Source organism: Condylura cristata, unplaced genomic scaffold (genome assembly GCF_000260355.1).
Source record: "Condylura cristata isolate star-nosed mole 26May11 unplaced genomic scaffold, ConCri1.0 scaffold00015, whole genome shotgun sequence".
Taxonomy (NCBI): Eukaryota; Metazoa; Chordata; class Mammalia; order Eulipotyphla; family Talpidae; genus Condylura; species Condylura cristata.
Window position 1 is genome coordinate 11,072,246 of NW_004567116.1, and position 21,258 is coordinate 11,093,503.

Consider the following 21,258-nt stretch of genomic DNA (forward strand, 5'->3'; position numbering starts at 1 on the left):
ATGTGTTTCCCACCCACTGTCAAAAACACCACTGAAGCACACCTGACTTATTCAATGCACCCTGGTTCTGTGGTTCCAAGGACCATCATCTCTCATCTCTATATACCCACGATGCAGTGAAGGAGAGAAAAATGACTAGGTAAGCTTCACCACAGAAGGTGAGGAAAACAGGAAAAAAAAAAAAAAAAAGACTGAGAGATGGAAAAAGTAATAGAAGGTGACTGAAAGGTTCTGTGTGGGGTCATCCCATGCTCATCTGTAAGAAGAGATTAGTCTCTGAGAGCTATGGAGCTAGCAGAAGGGGCCGGAGTCATGAAGCGGTGAGTGTTCTGGAGTAAGGTCAGGAAGGATAGTGCCTCCCAGTTTTCCTGGCTTTCCTGCCGGCGACTTACCTTTTCCAGGACTTTGGCAATTCGGGTGCCAATCTGTTCCAGTGACTGCTGTGGATACTGGTCTTTGCCAAGATTTTGTAGTACCTGATGTAGGGAAGAAGGAGGTAGATGAGAGGAGTAAAATGGAACGGGATCTAGATGATATGGCTGAGGTCACACTAGGAACGACCAAAGGAGCAGATGGCTTCTCTGGCTCGGGCTGAATTCTGTCGGCAAGGCGTCTTGTGAAGACACATGTAAGGCCATTTTACCACCCCCTCTGTCTTCTTCCCCTTAACAAAAATGACAGACATGCAAAACACACTCATTATAGCAACGGCGGAAATCAGTGAAGAAAATAAATTAAACAACTCGCATTCCGTCACCCAGGCACAAGCACTGTTGACACCTTTCTATTGTTCAGATACTTCTCTATACATACATGTATTATTCTCCCCCAGAATCTTGGATCATAATATTTACCATCACCTGAATTTCCAATAATTTCTGCTGGAAGTTTCTTCATGCTAGTAAGTATATTTCTATTACAGTTCTCTTAGTGCCTCCATTGTGCATTATATCTCCACTTCTACGCACATATATATGTTCATGTGTGAACGTCAACCTTTATTTAACAAAGCCTCTGCTGGGTATTTGTGACATACTGCCCCACTTCCTTTAGGTGCCTTCTTTGCTATGTATATGCTGGGCCTCCCCTTCTCCCTCTCCGTAAGAATGCCAACAGGACAATTAATTATCCCAGCTCTTTCTCTCAACAGTTTCTGTCTGAAGGCAAGTAGAAAGTTTCCTGTCTCAAAGAGTGTATCAGAATGAAACTTTACTGGTCACAAAAAAAAAAAAATTATGAGCTCTGTCCTGAAGTCACCTAGTGAAGTGAGCCAAACAAAGGCAAAAAAACAAAAAACAAAAAACAAAAAACAAAACAAAAACAAAAAAAACAAAAACACACACACACAAAAAAACAAAAAACCAAAACCAAAAAAACCTCTCTTGCTCCTTGAGCTTTCCGCAGTCAGCTGCAATCTAAAAATGCATTTAAAACACAGAGAGGCTGGGTGAGGGGGAAGTGCACGGGATTATGGTGATGGCACCCGGGTGACTTGGTGATGGGAAACCCGCGGGGATTACAATTGAGATGGAAAAAAAAATGTACAAAATGATGTAAAAATAAACTGTTATGAAAAACAAAAACAAAAACAAAAACAACAACAAAACACAGAGAGGCTGAATAAAGTGGGGCACTCACCTCTGTTAACTGACTCTCACCCGTGTAGTGCAGGCTGGCTCGGTGGGACACCCCATGCAGATGGTCCAGGGTGTGCATGCTTGTGGGGAGGTTTCCATTGCACAGAGGCTCCATTGCTGGCTGCTGTATTGGAGTGGCGAAATCTATGTGCTCTGTGATGCTGAAAAGCAGAGATCCCACATTAGCCATGGAAAACTGGAGTGGCTGGGGAGAGGGAGGAGGGGGCGGGAGGAGAGGGAGAAAGAGCGAGTGAGAGAGAGTGTGTGCATTAATGATCAGTGGACTGTAATGTCAAGATGTTACCAGGACAGTCTGGAACCTCAGAACCTCAGACTTAGAGACCTCAACTATTATTTAAACTGATTCTCATCTTACAGGTGCAAGGACTCCAGTGTCTGGTAATTAATTTTGCCAAATGTAGACGTGGTCAACCCCAGATCTGAGTCCTGACCTCAGTAATTTTTCCAGATTGCTGAAAATGCCTCCTTTCCATGCACCATGGTGTCTAGTTTGCCCATTCCTGCTGGTCACTTGTTCTCACTGGGGTCACTTTAAGCTGTCTGACTTTTCTTCCAGGGCTTCTTTCTCCAGAATATATATAGTAATAAGTGTAGTAATAAATACCCACAGGGGTATCATTTACCTTAACCTTATACACAGAAGCACAAGTGTCCCTATAGACAAAGTCAGCTAAAGTTTAGACAGTAAATTGTGTGTATTTGTGTATAAAATGTGATTTCCCTTCACGGTGCACTTATGGTCCTTTCCCTGCTACACACAGGCTAAAGGTTACACATCATCTTATATACTGACATGACAAACTGGCACCACCAAACTTTACTCCGCGTTGTTACATAAGCGTAACATATATTAGACACTCATTCATTCATTATTCAGCGCAACTACAGTCAGATAGCAGGACCATAATAATTAACAAAACATATCTGGTCCCTGCTGTTAACTGCGCATAGTCTTGTAAGTGGTTCAATTACTACTGATGTGCTCAGGTATGAAAGATAAACAAAGGGTACGTCAGTACTCTAACTGAGGGTGTATTTCCTCGTGCTGGTGGAGGAGGGGGCTGGTGAGCGCAGGATTCTTTGAGGAAGCACACAATGTTGAGATCAGAAGGATGAGTACGAACATGAAGCAGGTAGGGCAGAGCTGAAGATGGAAGGACAGGCAGGGGGCAGTTAGGAAGGGCCTTTGCGGCCACGTAAGTATCAGTAAGAAGCTATGAGCACTTGCAGAATTATTTGACATACATGCGAGGAAGAATTCTGAGTACCATGGAGAGAATGAATTGAAAAGAACAAGAGGTCCAACTCGGAGGCTTCAGAGGAATCTAAGTGGAGATGACGGTGCTCTGGCTGAAGCAGGCAGCAGTGGAGATGGAGAAAAGCAGCCGGTTTTGAAAGATACTCAGAGGGTTAAGTGATGAAAGCTGCTAAGAGGCTGGAATGGGGAAGGAGAGCAGCGGTCAAGGGTGACTCCCAGGACTTTGGTCTAAGCACTGCTGGAACTACTTGCTAAGAATAAGAAATGGAAACACAGACAAAGCAATTGTTTCTTTGGGAAGGAGAGTGGGCAAGGGAACTTCAGTTTCCCTGAGTCTGGGTGCCAGAGTGATATAGGCAGAGAGGTCAGGTAGGCAAGTGCACAGATGGGGGAAGGCCCCTGAAGAGAGGTCTGGTTTGGAATTAAAAACTAGGAGTTGTCCACATGTCAGTGATGATGGAGCTTCCTGGGCGTAGGGCAATTTGACAAGAGGCGATTTTAAGATAAGAAGGTTCAGTGGTAAACCTTGGGGAACTCCACTACTTAGGGTGAAAGGGGCCACGAGAAACGAGAGTCCGAGGAGCAGAGAGCAGTTATCAGAGAGGCGAGGCTGCTTGGCTTATGTTTTGGTAGCTGTAAATCCGTCTTGCTTTGGCTCCCTTTTCAAGCACACAACGTCGGTGAGATACCACAGGCTGTGTGCTTCTGTAGAGAGGGATCCAGTTTTTAAATTAAGTTATACCAGACTTTGGGACAGCTTGCAAAGGGTGGGTGAAGGCAATGAAGAAGTGGGGTACATTCACTGTTTTAGTAAACTGGCTGGGTCTCTCTGTGGGCTAAAGCCAGTGATGGTCATCCTCTGAATCCCCAAACCCTTGAAGGGAAGATTCTCCTAGTGGCTGCTGACCAAGGGCATCCCTGAAGTCAGCGGAGGTCCCGTGGTTCACTGGCACATGAATGTCACGAAGATTTTAAGATACTCACTCAATGTTTTTTGAAGAAACTGCAAGCCAGGTACTCACGATGGCTGTCAGCTCTACCCAGCGGAGTTTGACACACTCGTCTGGGCTGGGCCATCCCAGACTCTGGTAGTCACGCTTTTTCCCTGGAAGCAAAGCAAGTCATCTCTCAGCACACGGCAAAGGAATGGAACCCACAGTGCCTTATGCCCTGGAGATGGCCTCACCCACACCTGTGTCTGCAGGTGCCAGTCTTCTAGTTTTTAGAATGTCTACCATCTAGAGAACTAATTAAAGTCTTGTTACTCAAAATCATCTTTGAGTAAAACCATGCTCTCAAAGATAGGTGGTAAAGTAAAAATAAACGATTTTTTCACTGGTTTAAGACAGATCGAGGTGAGATAAGGCTCAAGATGGTCTTCATTCCTACATTCATACCAAATTTCATCTCTGCCCTTCTGTATTTTGACTTTATAAAGACAACTCTAACTCAGTGAGCAGAAACGTCCATTGTCAAAGCTTCTCCACCGGCTCCCGACACGTGGGCCGGGTGAGCCTGTGCTGTGAGGTCTGTACTGCACACTAAGAGGCAGGTCAGTGGGGCCTCCTTCTAGATGTGACAAAAACAAAATTGCCTCCAGATACTGTCAAACATTCCCAGGGATGGCAGAATCACTCCTGCTGTACAGGGGAGCAGCAGGTTGGGGAGCAACGATGAAAGGTTTCCATTTATCTTAACAGCACGCACTCTGTGCTCCTGGGCTAAGTGTTTGCAATCTATGATCCCAGGAGGCAGGTTTTAATCTCACTTCTCAGATGAGAAAAGACAGGCTTGGCGAGCTTCAGTGTCTTGCCCAAGACACCTGGCTAGCCAGGGGCACACAGGGAGTCAGATCCAGGTTTGTCCTTTACTGCCCGATTCCCAATCACCAGGCTTAAGTAGGATTAAGCCTTAAAATTTGGGTTTTTAAAGCTTTGTTATTGACATCATTTATGGGCACTACCTTTTACGTAGAGACCCCTTTTCAGTTCCCAAGAAAAGAGGAGAACTAAGTCTTGAGTGGAAAGAGTTCTCCTGAAGGAATTACAATGGAATGGGCAGGAAGGAAAGCTGGCTCTGCGTAGTTCTTTTCATACTGTAAGAATTTAACAAGAGGAAGTACAGGTAGGGGCTGAGATTTGATCTTAATAGAAAGTTTGGAAGCGTCCCTGTTTTAATTAATAACTTGAAGAACTACACCATAAATTTCACAATAATCTAACTTTTCTTTTAAAATCTAATTCTTCAATTGAATAAAAAATTCACTTGAGAAAGTGATTAAACATCTCAAGTCACTGAGGACTGTTAAGATACTAGGGAAACAGAGAAGAACTGCACCTGCCCTCCAACTCCCAGCACAGAGTAACTAATTCTGCTGAGGAGTGGAGCCTGAGCTTGAAGTTCAAAGTGGTTTTTCAGTATTGCCGGGGCCGCGGGAATAGCATGTGCAAAGACACAGATGTGAATCAAAAAGCATAGTTGATACAGATCAGGGTGCTGAAGGGTGCAGAGGTGCTAGGTCATGTGGGCCACCCCAGGAAGTCTGGGCTCCATCCTGTGGCCACCGGGAGCCTCCAGGCACACTCCTTACCTTGTTCACAAGGATAGCCTAAGAGCTCTGTTCCCGGAGTTGCAGAAATCTAGTTACATTGTGGCAATGACTCTTCCTGCTCTTTTGTCTAGCAGTCTTCACCAAGAAAGGAAGTGAAATGAAGCACTATTGGTCCTTAGCAGGTCCACAGTGGACCTTAATGAGCTCTACTTCCCTACCTGCCCTGGGCTCACAAACTCACAAAATACTTTGCTGTAGGAGAGGATTTATGATGAAGCTTATCACCTGGTTCCACATTTATCTGCATGATCAGGATACTGAACCTCTCTAGTCTGTCCTCATCCCTGTCATGCTTTGAACTTTTCACCTTAATGACGGTTAAGTGGTGTGATGATCCATTTGCAGGTATTGTAAGGCCCCACCTGGTCACTTACCTGACTGCCTTTCCAGCTGCCTCAGTGCTCTCATGTTATCTCAGCCCTATCTAGTTTGAATTTCAGTTTTACAAGAACTATGTAGGTTTTCTGTTTGTAAAAGTTATACAGGCCATATTATGAAATATTTAGAAATGGAAAAACACCATTAGCCTTATCAGCAACCAGAGATAATCATGTATAATCGTTTGGTATAGTTCCAAATATATTGTTTCTATGCACGTGCTTATTCTAGCATATTTCCTAAAATCGAAGATGTTATAACTCGTGTGTATTATATTACATGATTTAAGAAAAAAAACCTGCCAATTATCAGTTAAGATGCCATCAATTTCAAGATGTATCTCAATTGCAAGAATTTGACAAAGAATGTAGCCAAAATTCAGTATATTTATGATTTTACAAAACTGAAGTATTCCACAGGCTAACTGCTTGTGCTCATTTTCTAAGTTACAAACATCAACCTGGTACACGGCTGGACATGCTGTAATCTGTTTCGGCAATGACAAACGTTTAGGTTGTTCTACATTTTTACTATGATGAGCAACCCTGGGTACCTCTACTACCTTTGGCACCTGTTAGATGATTTACTTAGAAGAAATGACAAGTACGATTGTTGGTATATTTTTAAATTTTCTTAATACATTCAAACTATCTCAAAATTTGTTTCAGTAATAATATTTGTGTATTCTACATGTAGAGACAATCTGCTAGGCATACACGGTATCTCCCTGTTCATGCTCTGATGTCAGTGAGGCTGAACACTGTCTTACATGTTTAGTGCTCCTTTATGTACAAGATGTGTGTGTATGAGCTTTGCATTTTATTGAAATGTTATTTGCCTATTGATTTTTAGGTGTTCTTTAAATGATTGATATTCTGAGTTTATCATCTATCCTGTAAATCATATACAAATATTCTGCAAACACTACTATTTCACTCCTTTGTCTTTCTATTTGGCAATGTTTTCTGGTACCAGAAATAATGTTTTTTCTCTTCTGCTCTGTCTTATAAAGTCCTTCTGTACCTTAAAAGTACATAGAAATTCATCTACATCTTCTTTTATGATTTGCATCATATTTACTATCAGCCCACTGGAATTTCCATTTTTATAAAGAGGTTTTACAGTTTGAACACCTTTCTGGCTGCAGAAGACAGACCTAACAGGAAAGTGCTGTTTCCTGTAATGTGTTCACACATGCTCCTTTCCTTAAATAGTAAAGCCACTTCATGCTTTCAACGCCAATCATGACAAAATGTCCTTTTTGGAGTCCTCAGTATTTTCACAAGTCATGGTTTACTCTGGGATGAGCCAACCGGATCCCCTTCATATTTTATGCTGTGCCTTCTGCTTTCGGCTTAGGTAAGTGCTCACATCAAATTAATAAGACATGCTTCATGAACTTACCTTAAATTCTGAAGTCTAAAGCAGTGGAAATATTCTTTTAAAAAGGAGATAATACTTTTTTTTTTTTTAAAAGAAACTCTGTCACCATCTAGTTATGGCAAAAAAATGTCCACAGGACTCACAGTGCTGGGCATGCCCTGGAGTCAAGAGACAGGCTTCCGCAACCATGAGCACTGAAAAGCACATGCCAAGTCAGCAGGCAAATATGCTTTTCCAGAGTATTTATCCAAAACTTATGGAGACATCTGACACACAGAAATGTCACTGGAGACTTAATGTTTCCTAATCCCTGTGTGTCCTGTTTACTTAAAGGATTTCTACATGTAGAAAGTCATATAATCTGCACAACTACCCTGTTAAATAAATGACAACTATCCCTGTCTTACAGATAAGCAAGATGAGACACTGGGAAATAATGGCTGGACTGGTGTTTGAACCCAGAGAGTGTGTCTCAAATCCACATTTTAACATTATTAAACTGGACTGTTGAGTTAAGAAACACAAGGATATTTAGGGCCAGATGATCAGACTCAAATAGCCTACAGTAAAAAATATCAAGGAAGTGTCAAAACTTTTTATAAAATCACTAGCTTCTTGCTCATTCAACTTAATTACCATCTCATCTGATTTACTTCAAGTACGAACACATTCTTTGTGAGAACTGGTACTGTGATATCTGAAAGAAGAACCTGGCGTATAGATCGTCCATCTTTACCTTGTGTTCCAGGAGATGCCACCTTTGGGCCAGTGATCTCTAGGTTTGTTTGGTAGCGATGAACATTTTCTGCTTGATTTGATTCTACCTTTTTCCCAGGAGTTTTCTTATGATCGCCTTTGGGTTTCTTCACACGTTTGACCTGGAATGTGATCTGGGAAACAGAAATAGATGAGAGACGAGTGTGACCAATTATCCAATCTGTCAATAGCAGTGGTGGCTACAGTTCAGTTTAGTTCTTAAAGATCTACACGAAACATCTGGTGAAATAAAACAATTCAGCCTTGAAGGGGGGATAAACAGAAATGAAAAGGTACAATGTCTCAGCCCTGCAGTTTCAGATCTGCTGGTCTTGAGTGTGGCTTCCCACTCCTCAAATCCCCTCAGCTTCTCAAGGCATAAGTAACAGCAAATGCTTCCTGCAACTGCACTGTGAGGGTGCTACTGGAGAGTGTGGATAAAGTAGTGCCATATACCCCACAGAAACTTAACTAGTTGCTGACTAGGAGCCCCCAAGTTCAGTAAAAATTAAGTCGCCAAACTCACCCATTCTGTTGCTTCATCATCTTCGCTTCTGCAGTCTCCATAGCAAGAGCTTCTGGCCACTCCATCCTGGGGACCTTTCTTCAGTACCCGGATCCCCTGCAGGTCCAGACGCCGTCCTTTCATCTCTAGTGCTCCCCCAAAGCCTTCCAGAGGCCACGCCTGTTGAAATTCATCCACCAAAGCCAATATTTCTTCTGACATTTTTGTTTCGTCGGAATTCTCCATCTCATCAGAACCATTGCCTTCCTCAACAACTGTACCTGAAATTCAAGAGCCGGCATGTTATTAAAATTACATGGTATTCATTCAAGTACTCTAGGGACTCCAACTTCGCTTTTTGAGAGAAGCTTGGGTCCTGCTTAGAGGCTCTTCTATAGCCCATCGTCATAAAAAACAAACATTCAGCACCCTCAAAATCCATAATAAATTTAACATATTCATCACCCAGCTTTTGTCAGACTCCTCATGGGAACAGTGGCAGCAGTTAGAGTGTGCTGCTGGTGAGCATGAGGACAGTTAAATGTGTATCTGATATATGTAACCATCTTATATATGTAAATAGGTATGTATTTTGTTTGGAAAACAAAAACAAACTTAACCTAGATATAGAAGACACAGATGACAAAGGTGAAGTTTATTATAGTATGTTATTTATTTAGCATGTCGGATTCTTCAAGTTCTAATCAAACAGCAAATGAAACGTTGTAGCTGCATGTCTAGCTCTTACAGTCTAATTACTTTAGCGGAATGATCTGTTAAATGGGAAGTTATCACCTTTACATGAAGATTTCCCTTTTCACTAATTACTAATATAAGAAATAGCAATATACTAATGTATTTTTTTGAAGTTATCAAGATATTTGTTATGCACTTCAAGTTTTTTATGTAAAAACTCTCAAAGATTTCTTCCAGTACAATGATGCAGTAAAAATTCTCACGTCAGGATTCCTACCTTATACAAAGAAGGTTACAAAACTCCACAGTCCTCACTTTATGCTCAGATAGTTATTTAGGGCAAAATTAGCCTAAATTTCTTAATAGACTGTTTTCCTCTTTTTTCCTTAAAAAATGTTTTATGACTAAACTTTTGTTATTTAGTTTGAATAAATGGCTGTTACATTGTGCATCCCATGAAAATCATCCCCAATTCTTTTTCGAAGTAGACAGAATACAAAAAGCAAAACCGAATGGTATGGCTCCTTCTGTAATGAGCCCAGTGGGCGATGTGCTCACAAAATACCAGTCTGTTATCCTAGTTGTGCCAGACCAATAATCTCCAGTTGGTAATAAATGGCTTGCTCAGTGATTTATAACATGGTATTCAGGAGGTGAAGGTCAGGAATATCACAGCCATACCAGCCAGACCTACAGTCACAGTGAGAAACCCATCTTAGAAATGCTTTTGAGGAAGCCTGGGATGTGGAAGATGGATAAAATAACTTTTAAGTTCTAAGCACTACTCACAGAAGCGCTCCTTGTCACTCTCAGCTCTGGTGGCGTATTTCCTGATCCACTTTCTACTCCTGAAAGTGGGCCGGCCTGTTGTTGAGCTAGGAGTGCTAGTAGAAATCTGTTATTCTTTCGTGCGAAAGTTACAGGGCTCTTCCATTTGTTAATGAGTGACTATAAAATGTACTACTGTCCTATCAAGCAAGTTCCTTTTATGTTTTCCAAACCAATTTGTTGGCTTCTATTGCTTAATGATAATTATTAGTAGAGTTCCAAGACAGGCATAAATTAAGACGGGTTGCAAAAGCTTTTTCTTTAGGATATTCAGATAGGAGTGGTAGTTATTTAAATTATTCAGCCAACAGTATAAATGTAGGGTTGACAAAGAGTTCTAATTTTTAGTTTCTATCTTATTCCAAATGTCTAATATTGTATCTGGCACAGAGCAAGTTCAAAGAGCTGTAGAGAGAACTAATAGGAACTCAAGAGTAATTTGGTTTGTGAGATTCTCAAGGATCTGCTGCTCCTGCCTGTGTCTTGTCGTGCTAGTGGTATGAGACTTTTTAAACTCCAAGGTTACCTTGCCGTGTATTAAGATACTGTCACCCTAGTGGTAAACAACTGAGAAGCAGGCACACTGTATGCCTTAGCATGGTGTCCAGCACACTGTATGATTTATACACTTTTCAACAGCTAACCCAAGAAAGCAGCTGGACATGGTTGCTGCAGAGACCTCAAATAGCAATTTAATTAGAAAAACTGCCTGGCATCTGACTTGCAGCAACAGAGCTGTCTCTAGATAGTCTTCATGCTAATTTAGCCTCCTCTCCTTCCTTCTCCTCTGTCTACCATGGGATTCCTTGCCCTTGGTTCTGAGACGGGAAAGGATTTTTGATAGATTTGGTCATAGCCAAGAATATGGGCTTAAAGAAAAGCAGCTTTTGCCAAAGGGAGACTGTAGGTAACTCGCTGCCCGGTGCACAGTTAGACCAGCAGAGAGACGCTGTGTCTGAAAGTCTCATTTCCATTCAGTAACTGCATTTAGAAAACACTGGTGTCATTCCGTTGCCAAGAGTTCTGCAAGCCCAGTTGCCAAAGTTTAATGCGTCTCTGTGCCCTCACCATATGGAGATCTATGCTCTTATTAATAAGTTCTTAGAGAAAGGGACTTTTATTAATGGAAATCAACATTCATATCAAGACACAATGGAACTTGCTGCAGACTCCCGCAACTGGCAGCCATTAGGCCTTTTCAAAGGGACTTGGGGTGATAGCAATTCCTACAGGGCAAGGCTAAATGGAGAGGGAAGCTTACAGGTGTATGACAAGTTAGGAAAAAATAAACCAATTTTTATGTATTTAGAGCCTACCACGTGCCTAGCCCCAGGTTATAAGCTACATATGTGGGTACAAAAAGTATATGAACCCGAGCAATGTGTCCCTGCAGAATTAGATGTCGATTTATAATCAACTTGGAGACATAAAACTATATATATCAAACAACTAGAGAACATTTGTACTATCTGTTCTTGTGTTTTTCCTAGAGTGTACTCACAAAGCGCTTGTTAAAGGAAGGCAGATGACCAGAGGCAGGATTACAACAGGGGGCCAGCAAAGTGAGACACACAAAAGGGGAATGCCTAGAGCATTGTTATGATACATGCACACATGCCCAGATACTCACACACTGGAATCCTATTTTGCAAATGACTGACTGACTTTCAGATCATCGCTATACTTTTTTTGACATTTGACAAATCTTTGCTTTTTAAAGTAATGGTAAAAGTAGATGGTAGTATCCTTTGAAAATGAACCTTACCAATGAAAAAACTAATCCCTGTCTCTAAGAATCACAGCCAAGCACACAGCATATGGGATGGGAAGATTTGAGTTTGGAATGAGTTTAGTTATGTCACCTGCTGAAGATCATAGGAAGGCCTCAATTTTCTCATCCATAAAATGGCTTTAGTAATCATACCTACTTCATAATGTTGCTATGTGACTCATAGTATTCTGTAAATTGCACAGTAGCACAAAAAGTAGAGCTTACTGTAATAACATAAGGTTACTGGAGAGGTAAACTATTTGTATTTCTTTAAATTTCTTCCAAAAATAATTTTTGGAAATTCCTGAGGTCTGTGCTTACTGCTATTCTAACTCTCTATTTGCACTTCACATGGAGCAGTTGTGACCCTGAGAACCACACTAACGTAGAGAAAGTCTGTGGTCCCTATGGCCATGCTACCAGTATCCTGAGAAAAGAATCAGGTACTCCCAGGATTTAGGCAGTAGGTAAAGAGAAGTTGGTACCTGAGAGTAAAACTAGTAAGAACAGTCACTATTGTATGGGTCAGTAGCAATCTGAAAGGAACCTGCCCTTCCACAGTCCACATGACCGGAAAGGGGCCTAGGCGACTCCTAGGCCAGTCAGGGCGGCTGTGCTGTACCCCAGGGTGCAGAGGGAATGGGTGCGGAACTGAAGAAACTGGAGAGCAGGTCCCAAGCTGTCTCAGGTATTGATGTATTCAAAACACAGGGAAACAGGAGCAAGATACTGGCTGGGTTATATTCTGATGTGTCCTAGAAAAAGACTCTAATAATAAGTTCTTAGAGAAACGAGCTTTTCTCAAGCATTCTGCACTGGAAAAGAGCAGCTTCCATACACTGAGACACGCTGACTCTTACTCAGTGTCACTGGTGCGGATTCTCATTTTATCAAGTAATCTCATGGTGTGCATTCGATTGGATGGGGGATCTGATGGCTGATAAAGACACCGGGCTGACAGGCACCCGGGAGGAGTAGCTCCATTGTTTGAGGACAAACCGTCCATCCAGTCTCAGAATCAATCTCTTGAGTTAATAAGTGGGAATTAGACTTTTAAAAAAATCCAGTAATTTCTGCCAGGGCTGATGAAAGGTCCTAACTTCCCTTTGAGGTCTACTTTGCTTCTCTTACACATCATTTTTTATATATAATACCACTTAGCAGGAAACATAAGATTCTGTAATTGCTAAGTTTTTAATCCAACCCACACAGGAAGGCAAATGCCACGTTTCATTATTTAAACAAATATTTACTGTACAGAGGAATTGAAAGTGATATAGGTCATGGTGCATAAGCAGCTCATCATCTGATGGGAGACAAGACACACAAGCAATTAATACTGTATGAAATATGGCTTGATAAAATGTAGGAACAAGACAGCCTACTAAGCCACTCAATGCTTGGAGGCGTTTATGAATGCTTGAGAGTAGGGGACATGTGATTTGCTCTTGGAGATGCATGGGAGTTCCCCATAGAAAGCTAAGTAAGAGGAAGCATGGGCATTCCCAGGCTGTGAAGAGACATGGAGGCTCTAAACAGTGTGGCACATGAGGAGAGTGAAAAAAGGTGGTACTTCTGCTGTGTACAGTAGCAGTAGTAGGTGGTAGAGGTGGAAAAGAACCGGGGGTAAACCGTTTCATATCCTACACTATGACATCTGGACTTTTCATATAAGTAAAAGAGAATCACCAAAAATTTTAACATAGGCAACTTACCTGATCAGGTCCTGATTTTAGAAACAACTCTTTGGACACACAAGAAATTGGCAATGGGGGTTGTACCAATCACAGATCTCACTCTTGCTCTCTTTTACAAGTACTCTGCATACACAGACTGAATTAGGAGATTAGATATGGTGGACTCAGTTATGAGGTTATTGTAATGGCCCAGGAAGAGAGAAAGTCTGAATTCAGGCAGCAGGAGACCTAGTGAGAGTATAGATTCAACAGGTCTTAGGACTGGCTGGTACAGCAGTGGCTGAGGAATGGCGATGCCACTGACTGGGAGCAGGAACACAGGCATTAGAAGCAGTTCAGGAAACAGGGTGAAAATTGTGATATGTTGACATTTAAAATGCCTGTTGAAGATCTTGGTAAAGACACCATTAAAAAAATAGTGGCAATAAGATCTGGAGTTATACAGAATGTCTCAGCTGGAAGTAGAGATCTGGAGGTACTGGTATACACAAAGGTGTCTGAAACACCAAGAAAGAACACAGAGGGGTAAGGAGAGAAGACTGAGGTTAAGATCCTGGGAAATCCAATAAATAAGGGGCACAGTAAAGAATAAATGAAGAAAAATGAAAAAGACAGTTTAGTAACAGCAGAAGAGCCAAGAGCACGTGCTCTGTCGGAAGAACAGAGGAGAAAAGAAACTCCAGAAGTGGGGATTTGTGTCCCGTTCCAGACGCAGTGACGTGGTTAAGTAGGAGAGTATTAAAAAGAAGTCATTCATCCTGACAATTCTGAATTGACAGCTTAACAAGACCTGTTCAGCACAGCGCAGTTCAATATATGATCACACAAGGGAAGGGCCTGGAAGGTATGCCCACGACTCCAAATCTAAACTTTATTGGGTTAGTTTAATTACAACTTATTTTCCTTTTTTTTCCAATGCCTTCTCAATAGACTAATGACATTAAGAAGATAGAATAGTACATAAATTAATGAAATATGTGCTAGCAAAAGAAGACAGCGAGCTGGAGAAACAAAGATGTGTGAAGAGCATTTTCACATGAAAGCCTGCCTCTGAGGAGCGCCCTCTTGATTCCACAACATAATGCGTGACTGTCAACAGGTGGCAACAGACTCTTGAAATAGAGAAAAGCCTATGCTTAAAGCCTGAGAGTTGATTTTACCCCAGATGCACAGCTCAGGTCAAATCAACTTACTTTCAAGTCTAAGGGCATCTGAGTCCCTCCCTGAATTCTCAACAGAGAGTACAGGGTCCTCCTCTGCTCCTGTCTCAGAGGGCTCTTCTTCAGCCGCATCCAGTGACTGTGAGTTGTCAAAATATTTCTGCTTGTCATGGCTGTTGTCCAGGGTTTTCACATGACAATTACCTCAATGACAAGAGACACAGATACAGCATATTAGAAACGTCTCCCTGTGTATCCCACAGCTCACGGGCCCCCAAGTATCCAGAAGAGCAAAAAGGTGACAGTTAGTTTTTGTCAGGCAAAATACCCAAAAATCAGTGTGCTGGAGTGCCCAAAGTCAGATCATTATTGTGATTCAAGGATTTGCAGTTAGGCTCAAGTTTCAGTAAGAGCCAAGTATTAGGGGAGGGGAGGAAACTATACCAAAGATCAAGCCCAAGACCTCATTCCACTCATAATGAAAGACTGAAAGTTTTCTGTAAAGTCAAAAACATAAAAAAGGTACTTTGTCCCTTCTGAAGGTGAAAAATGACATATAAGTACCTGAGTAAGTCCGGAGATAGATGAATTATAGCAGAGAAATATATCTCACACCATACCTTAAAATGAAAGATATACCAAAAGGTAAGGTTCTAAAGTTTAACACTCAAGGACTTGAGAGGGGGATGGTGGTGGCAGAGCATCCACATTTAAGACCACAGTAACACAAAGGTGCTTTGTTCCTTTTGGAAAACAAGTTCTGGTCACCTAGGTAAAGATTTATCTCAGTGTAAAAGGTGAGACCATTACCGTAGTTACAGCGCTCACTCATCTGTTCGGTTTATGTACAGGGAACCTAACCTCTACTACAGTTTGCCTGTGAGCTGAAGAGGATGGCCCTGAGGCCCTGTGTGTTTACACAGACTTTCCAGTTTCGCCTGGTGGCCATTCTCCTGGCAGAGAAGTGCATTATGAAGCTGTCAGGCTCATGTGGTAGTGACTGGGCAGCTTCCAGGGACCTTCTATTCTCTCATGTTCTGTGGCACTTAAGATGCATGCTTGGTGGAAGCCCAGGGCCTTTCTATGAGAAGATAATTCTTTTTGCTTTGTTTAGAAGACAACTCTGTGGGTGAAAGTGTATGTGCAACGTCCCTCCTATACCACAACAGTCAAATACGTTGTAGAAGACTCTTAGACTATTGTCTCACAGACATGTATGTGCTCAATCAGCTCTCTGCAGCAATGCAATGACTCCTGAGATTCAAGATGCTTAAGAAAGTACTTGTCAGGTCATTTTTCCTACTGTGCTAAGAAGATGAAAGACTCAAAACTTTTCCAACTTACTGAGATTAGTAAGGAGATAACACACAGGGAGTCACTGTCTAATTCTAGCTATCACCATGTTCAACAAGGCTGCATAAGAATGGAAGAGTCTTTGTTTCCAGAGAGCTTCTGTTCTCAAGAACCTTACAAGCAACATGGGGAGACAATAAATCTAAGAAAACAGATAGTAACGAGGTAGCAATAAATACTCCACAGTAAACTGTGAAGAGGCACAACCTAAGATTCTGAACATAGCGTTTAAAAATGAGGAACAGGAGAGGGCTGATTTTTGTTGAGAGGCTTTGTATTTTTTCTTCCATTTCACCTCAGAAAAAAGTTTGTTAAGTTATTATACATTTTTCAGAGAAGGAAACTGATTCCTTGTGAAATTAAGTGGCTTCTGGAGCCCAAGCAGTAAGTGGTAGACCCGGGTCTCGAATCAGCTCCATCTTACTACAAAGCTTCTTGGCTTTGCACTGTTCAATGCAACCTCTTCAGGAGGAAACGTAGAGAAGGCAGTTTCCTAGGCAGGAAGGAATAATATGGAACACATGGGAACAGCAACATGAATTTTTGTGTCTGGGAGGCAACTGGACAGAGGTGTGTGGAATACGCATCTAGGCGGGCTAGAGAAAGCTATGAGCAATGATAGCTGCTTGCTTTCTCCAGATTCCTTTGTGAGAGGAGACCACTGACTCGCCTCCTCCACTTCTGCCTTCACCATCTAGCATATGCAAGTTAAGGATGGGGAAGGGTAACCTAAGAACCTTAAAACAGAACTATAACGACTTTGCATACCGATGGACTAAAATTTACTGTAAAGACCATCATACTTCTCAGAGACAGGTCTTAACTGGGATTAAGTAAGTTACTAAAAGTAGAGGGGAAATTATGATGATAATGCTGATGATTTTAAAAAACATATGAATACTTTGCTTTTGGCTTTGGTGAAATTGCCTCTAATGCATTTTCACTTTGACATAGGATGAGTAAAACTTAGTATTACAAAATCAAAGGATAAGCCCTGGTGAAATTCTGTTTCCTGCAAGTTGACTTCCTCCTCCAACCTTTGTATTTCTTTTAAAAAAGATTATTTATGCATACCAGAACTAGGATACAGGCCACAGATGTGGGAGAGGGGGTGTGTGAAAGGATTCATCAGAGACAGAGTGGGGAGCAAAGCAGGCAAATCAACTGATATACACCGCTGAGGGGAGCAGCGGGCGGTTCAGGAGACGTCTGCCAGGCCATATGGGTCAGCTCTCTGGCTGGGGATCGAACTTGTGCTGCAGATCGCCTCACAGTGCTGTGCTTTAACCTGTTGCACCACCAGGGAGGGTCCTACCTTTCTAGCTCTTATTTTTCTCTCCCACTTTTTTTTCCACTATAAACATTTAGTTGGTTTCATCTTTTAAAATGCCTGTAATACTGGAAAATGCTTTATAGGTAATTTAGAAGATAAAATGTGCGTAAGATCCTGATGCTAAAATTAGTCCTTCTGCATGACCTCAAACCCAGACATCCTCTGGAAGCAAGCCTGTGCATTCTAAGAATGTCTTGTCCTCCAAATCAGGAAACTGGGGTCAACATCTCTTAGAGAGAGTGCAGAAGAGGGAATCAGGAAGAACTGGGGGAATAAAAGGATGAATAAGAAATTTACGTTACTTCTTGGAAGCAGAGTGAAAAGGATCAAGTAGAAACTGCAACATTAAGATTAGAGCTGTTAATATTTTGTTAGGTTAAGAGTTAAAAACAGGTTTGCTGAGAGTTCTGATGTGATTTACATTAACATCTAGGCTAAGAATAGAAAACTGAACTGCCTAATTTTTAATTACTCCTTCAGCTGTCTAAGGGAGAATTCAAGCACCTTAGAAGGAAAGTTGCTATTCTCTGGACTATGTAGTGATGCTGCAGCTCAAAAGGGAACTAAAAAAAGTTGCCTGTGTGGAAAAATATTCCTTGTCTTCTCAGCAGAGGTGGAGATGATGTTCTCATTAAAGAAACACAAGGAAAGATTGGAGAGGGGAAATGGAAAGACATCATCTCTCATGTATGTGACTTATTTTTTGCTGATACAAATGAGAATATTCAATGCCTTCATATAACCTTGAAATTTTGATTTTTTTTTTTAAAAGTAACTACATGATTTAACTGAAATGCTCTAGATAACAAGGTCCCAGGTGAAAATGGAAACACTTCTGTGCATAAAGCTCTGTATTTGCTTGCAAGGCATTTAGCATCTAATTCATTTGGCATCTGGTAGCTTGTTTTTCTGAGGAGTAAGACACTAGAGCAATACCAACTATGGATAAAACTTCAGGGAGGGGTATTTCTGATGATGGAATTGCTATGAGATTGTAGACCTACCAATATCCTTTTCTGTGCTGAGAGTACTGCCTACATAAATTGTATTATTAATATTAACCTACCTGATCAGGGTGTTCTGGAAAACAACTAAATATTTAATAATGCTTGCTAAATCATAAGTCTCCTAAGGATAAAGGCATAATTTATGCTGTGGGTAGTAAAAAGATTTCTGGAGTGCTCAGGAACTCATAGATTGATTAATAAATAAATGAACATTTATTTATTTTTATTTTCTAACTAGAATTGGGTAAGCCTAAATTTAATAGTTAGAAAGAATTTTTACTCTCTGAATCTTATAAGCTGGTACAAGAGATTCTTGGTTGGGTATCTTAGGATTCTTTAGCATTAATTATAATAATTTAAAAAATGCCACGAGTAAGTTCAGAGCAACTCGAGTCAATTAAATAAATTAGCCATGAAAACTAATCACATGCTCCTGTCATTCTTTTCGCCCAAGAGCACAATGTGTAAAGGTAAAAACCAAGAGTCAAACTAAGTGAGCTCATACACTGTTTTTACTGCTTTCTCTGTGTGTGATGAGAGCAAGTTATTTTTAACCACTTTGTGTAGCAGTTTCCTCATTTGCAAATTGAGTGTCATAATAGTGTCCACGTCATTAGGTTGTTAAGTATAAACAGCAAGACCATTGCACAGAACATGGTAAATGGCTATTACTACATCTGTCTCCCTGAAAAGTTGCAAAGAAGCTAAGTTATCCCAACATAACTTACTAAGCCCTTCTTGCTACAGCCAACCCAGAATCTCTACATGTTCAACTATCTCTTAGAAGTGCTAAGAGTATTAGTCTAGTTTCTAATGTTTGTGTAATGGTGGGGGAAAGGGTATGCTAGAGGCAGTAAAGAGTTTACTTCTACCTTTTTTTGGACAACAATAGCAATTAATTCAGATTAAACTGCTTAGCATATCTAAATCCTGAAATACTTAGAAATTATAATGAACACCCCCAACCCCAAAAAGAATTAAGTTCAGTTAGCTCTATGCTTTCTACAGGACATTTTTGGTCGATGATATGAATTCATGCCATATAATATATAACACTGTGCTAAGTTATATCATCACTTAGCTCTTTTCTGTTCAACAACTCTCCCTTTGGATTGCTACTTTTGCTTCAGTCTTTCCCCCACACTTTCTGCCTCTAGCATGCTTTTTCTCATATGACAAAGTGAAATACTCCTATACTGCCTATTATCTAATGAATTCCTAAGACATAAACAAAAATTAAACTGATTTGTAAAGGGAACTAGAATTCAAATTTGAATTTTATGTTGCCAAAGGCAAAGGAACAGATGTTAGAAAAATGGTCTCCATGAGCAGTGAAATTTTATAAAGATGTTACTGCTGCTCTAACAGGACTCCATTATATTCTTAAGTTTCTTTTTTCTATCTTTTAGAAAAGTTACCTTAGAGGTGTCCTTAGAGGACACATCCTGATACATTCAACTAAATATCAGGTCCCAGGAGGGAAAATATAGAAAACACCAATCTTTTACTCTTTCTATTCAAGTGTACTCAAAATTATGCAATTATGAAACCAATGTTTTTGTAAATAGGTAACTTAGAATAAATATGTGACTACGCCACTGCATGTTAATCATAGTTACCACATAAATTAAGGATATTTCTCCAGTGAAAGATATCTTTTAAAAAAGGCAGCAAAACAACTCATGAGGTGACTGAAAGTATTTTCAGTTGCTCAACAGTGTTCTGCAAAATTTCTAAAACATCACTGGAATGGCCTCCCTGGTGGTGCAGGGGTTAAGTATCAGCATTATCAAGCTAATGGCAGCCATTGCAGAATGAGTTAGATGCCCCATCAGGCAGACCTTTCCTGTCTTGCTCACGCCTTCCCCTTAGCAGTGTATTTCAGGTGATCTGCCTGTTCTGCTCACCACTCTGTCTCTGGTGAATCCTCTTACCACTCCCATCTCTGACCTATGCATAAATAAATAAATCTTAAAAAAAAAAAAAAAACTATACTCACTGGAGAAATCACTGTGGCAAGATCTTAGGCAGAAGCCAAGAAGTTCACTGCTCAAGTATAAACAAAACCATTTCATCATGACAGAAAGTTCACATTAAAAACCAAGAAGCATTTAAACATACTCAAAAATTTTAGAGGCTAATGTGTAACCACTAGAAAAACCACCATAGCCTAACATTGTCCCAAGCTGTTGTGAAAACCAAAGGTCAGCAACCCATTTTGTTCATGAAAGGGAAATGCCAAGACTCTCGAGAAAAATGGTAGCTGCTGAGATTATGCAAATGTGGTCACCAGGACCAATATGCTGTGTGCAATCTAGTGATGCACAATTCAGATGAGATCATGGGAACAAGTTAAAGTAAAAAGACCATCTGAGGTGTGCTTTTAGAACTTACTACGACCAACATAAGACCCATGCTTTATACAAGGATGGAGTCATTGTTTCTGTGGACTGTTATACAACGTGTAGTGATTTTTATCACTTTGAGAAATTGCCTTAAGAAACTACAAATTTGAATTCTCTCAGTTATGGCAATAGAATAATTTATGATTTTTTAGAAGTAAAAGAATTATATATGGCCCTGGAAGGCAGAGGACTCAGATTCAGTCTCAGATCTTCCAGGGACTGCTCTTGACTTAAGTGAGTAACTTTTGTTTTTAGATTCACAAAACAAGAACTTTTGTAATTCCTATTGCTATTACATAGAGCTTGTCAGAGGAATATCTGGTAGCCAAGCGATTAAGATAAAGCTCTTTCCAGTAAAAATATTGTCAAGTATGCTATTACTGATAACAAGTTTGTTAAAATAACACATTCAGTTCTATTTAAGTCAAACTATAAAATGCCAAGATGTGGAAAAATAGT

At 40.7% G+C, this 21,258-nt stretch overlaps 1 protein-coding gene across 5 annotated transcripts in view; it reads right to left on the bottom strand.

Annotated features, from left to right (window-relative positions):
• TTC17 (tetratricopeptide repeat domain 17) overlaps window positions 1–21,258 on the bottom strand; it is an 81,831-nt gene that overhangs the window by 17,367 nt on the left and 43,206 nt on the right. For 4 of the 5 annotated variants that reach the window (XM_004682892.2, XM_012725549.1, XM_012725551.1 and 1 more), the window contains 6 exons: window positions 14,735–14,905; window positions 8,571–8,830; window positions 8,025–8,178; window positions 3,901–4,021; window positions 1,639–1,798; window positions 393–476 (listed from right to left, as the gene is read on the bottom strand). In XM_004682892.2, coding sequence (XP_004682949.1) covers window positions 393–476; window positions 1,639–1,798; window positions 3,901–4,021; window positions 8,025–8,178; window positions 8,571–8,830; window positions 14,735–14,905 — 950 coding nt within the window. The remainder of the gene's footprint in view (window positions 1–392; window positions 477–1,638; window positions 1,799–3,900; window positions 4,022–8,024; window positions 8,179–8,570; window positions 8,831–14,734; window positions 14,906–21,258) is intronic. The other variant, XM_004682893.2, reaches the window with a different exon arrangement.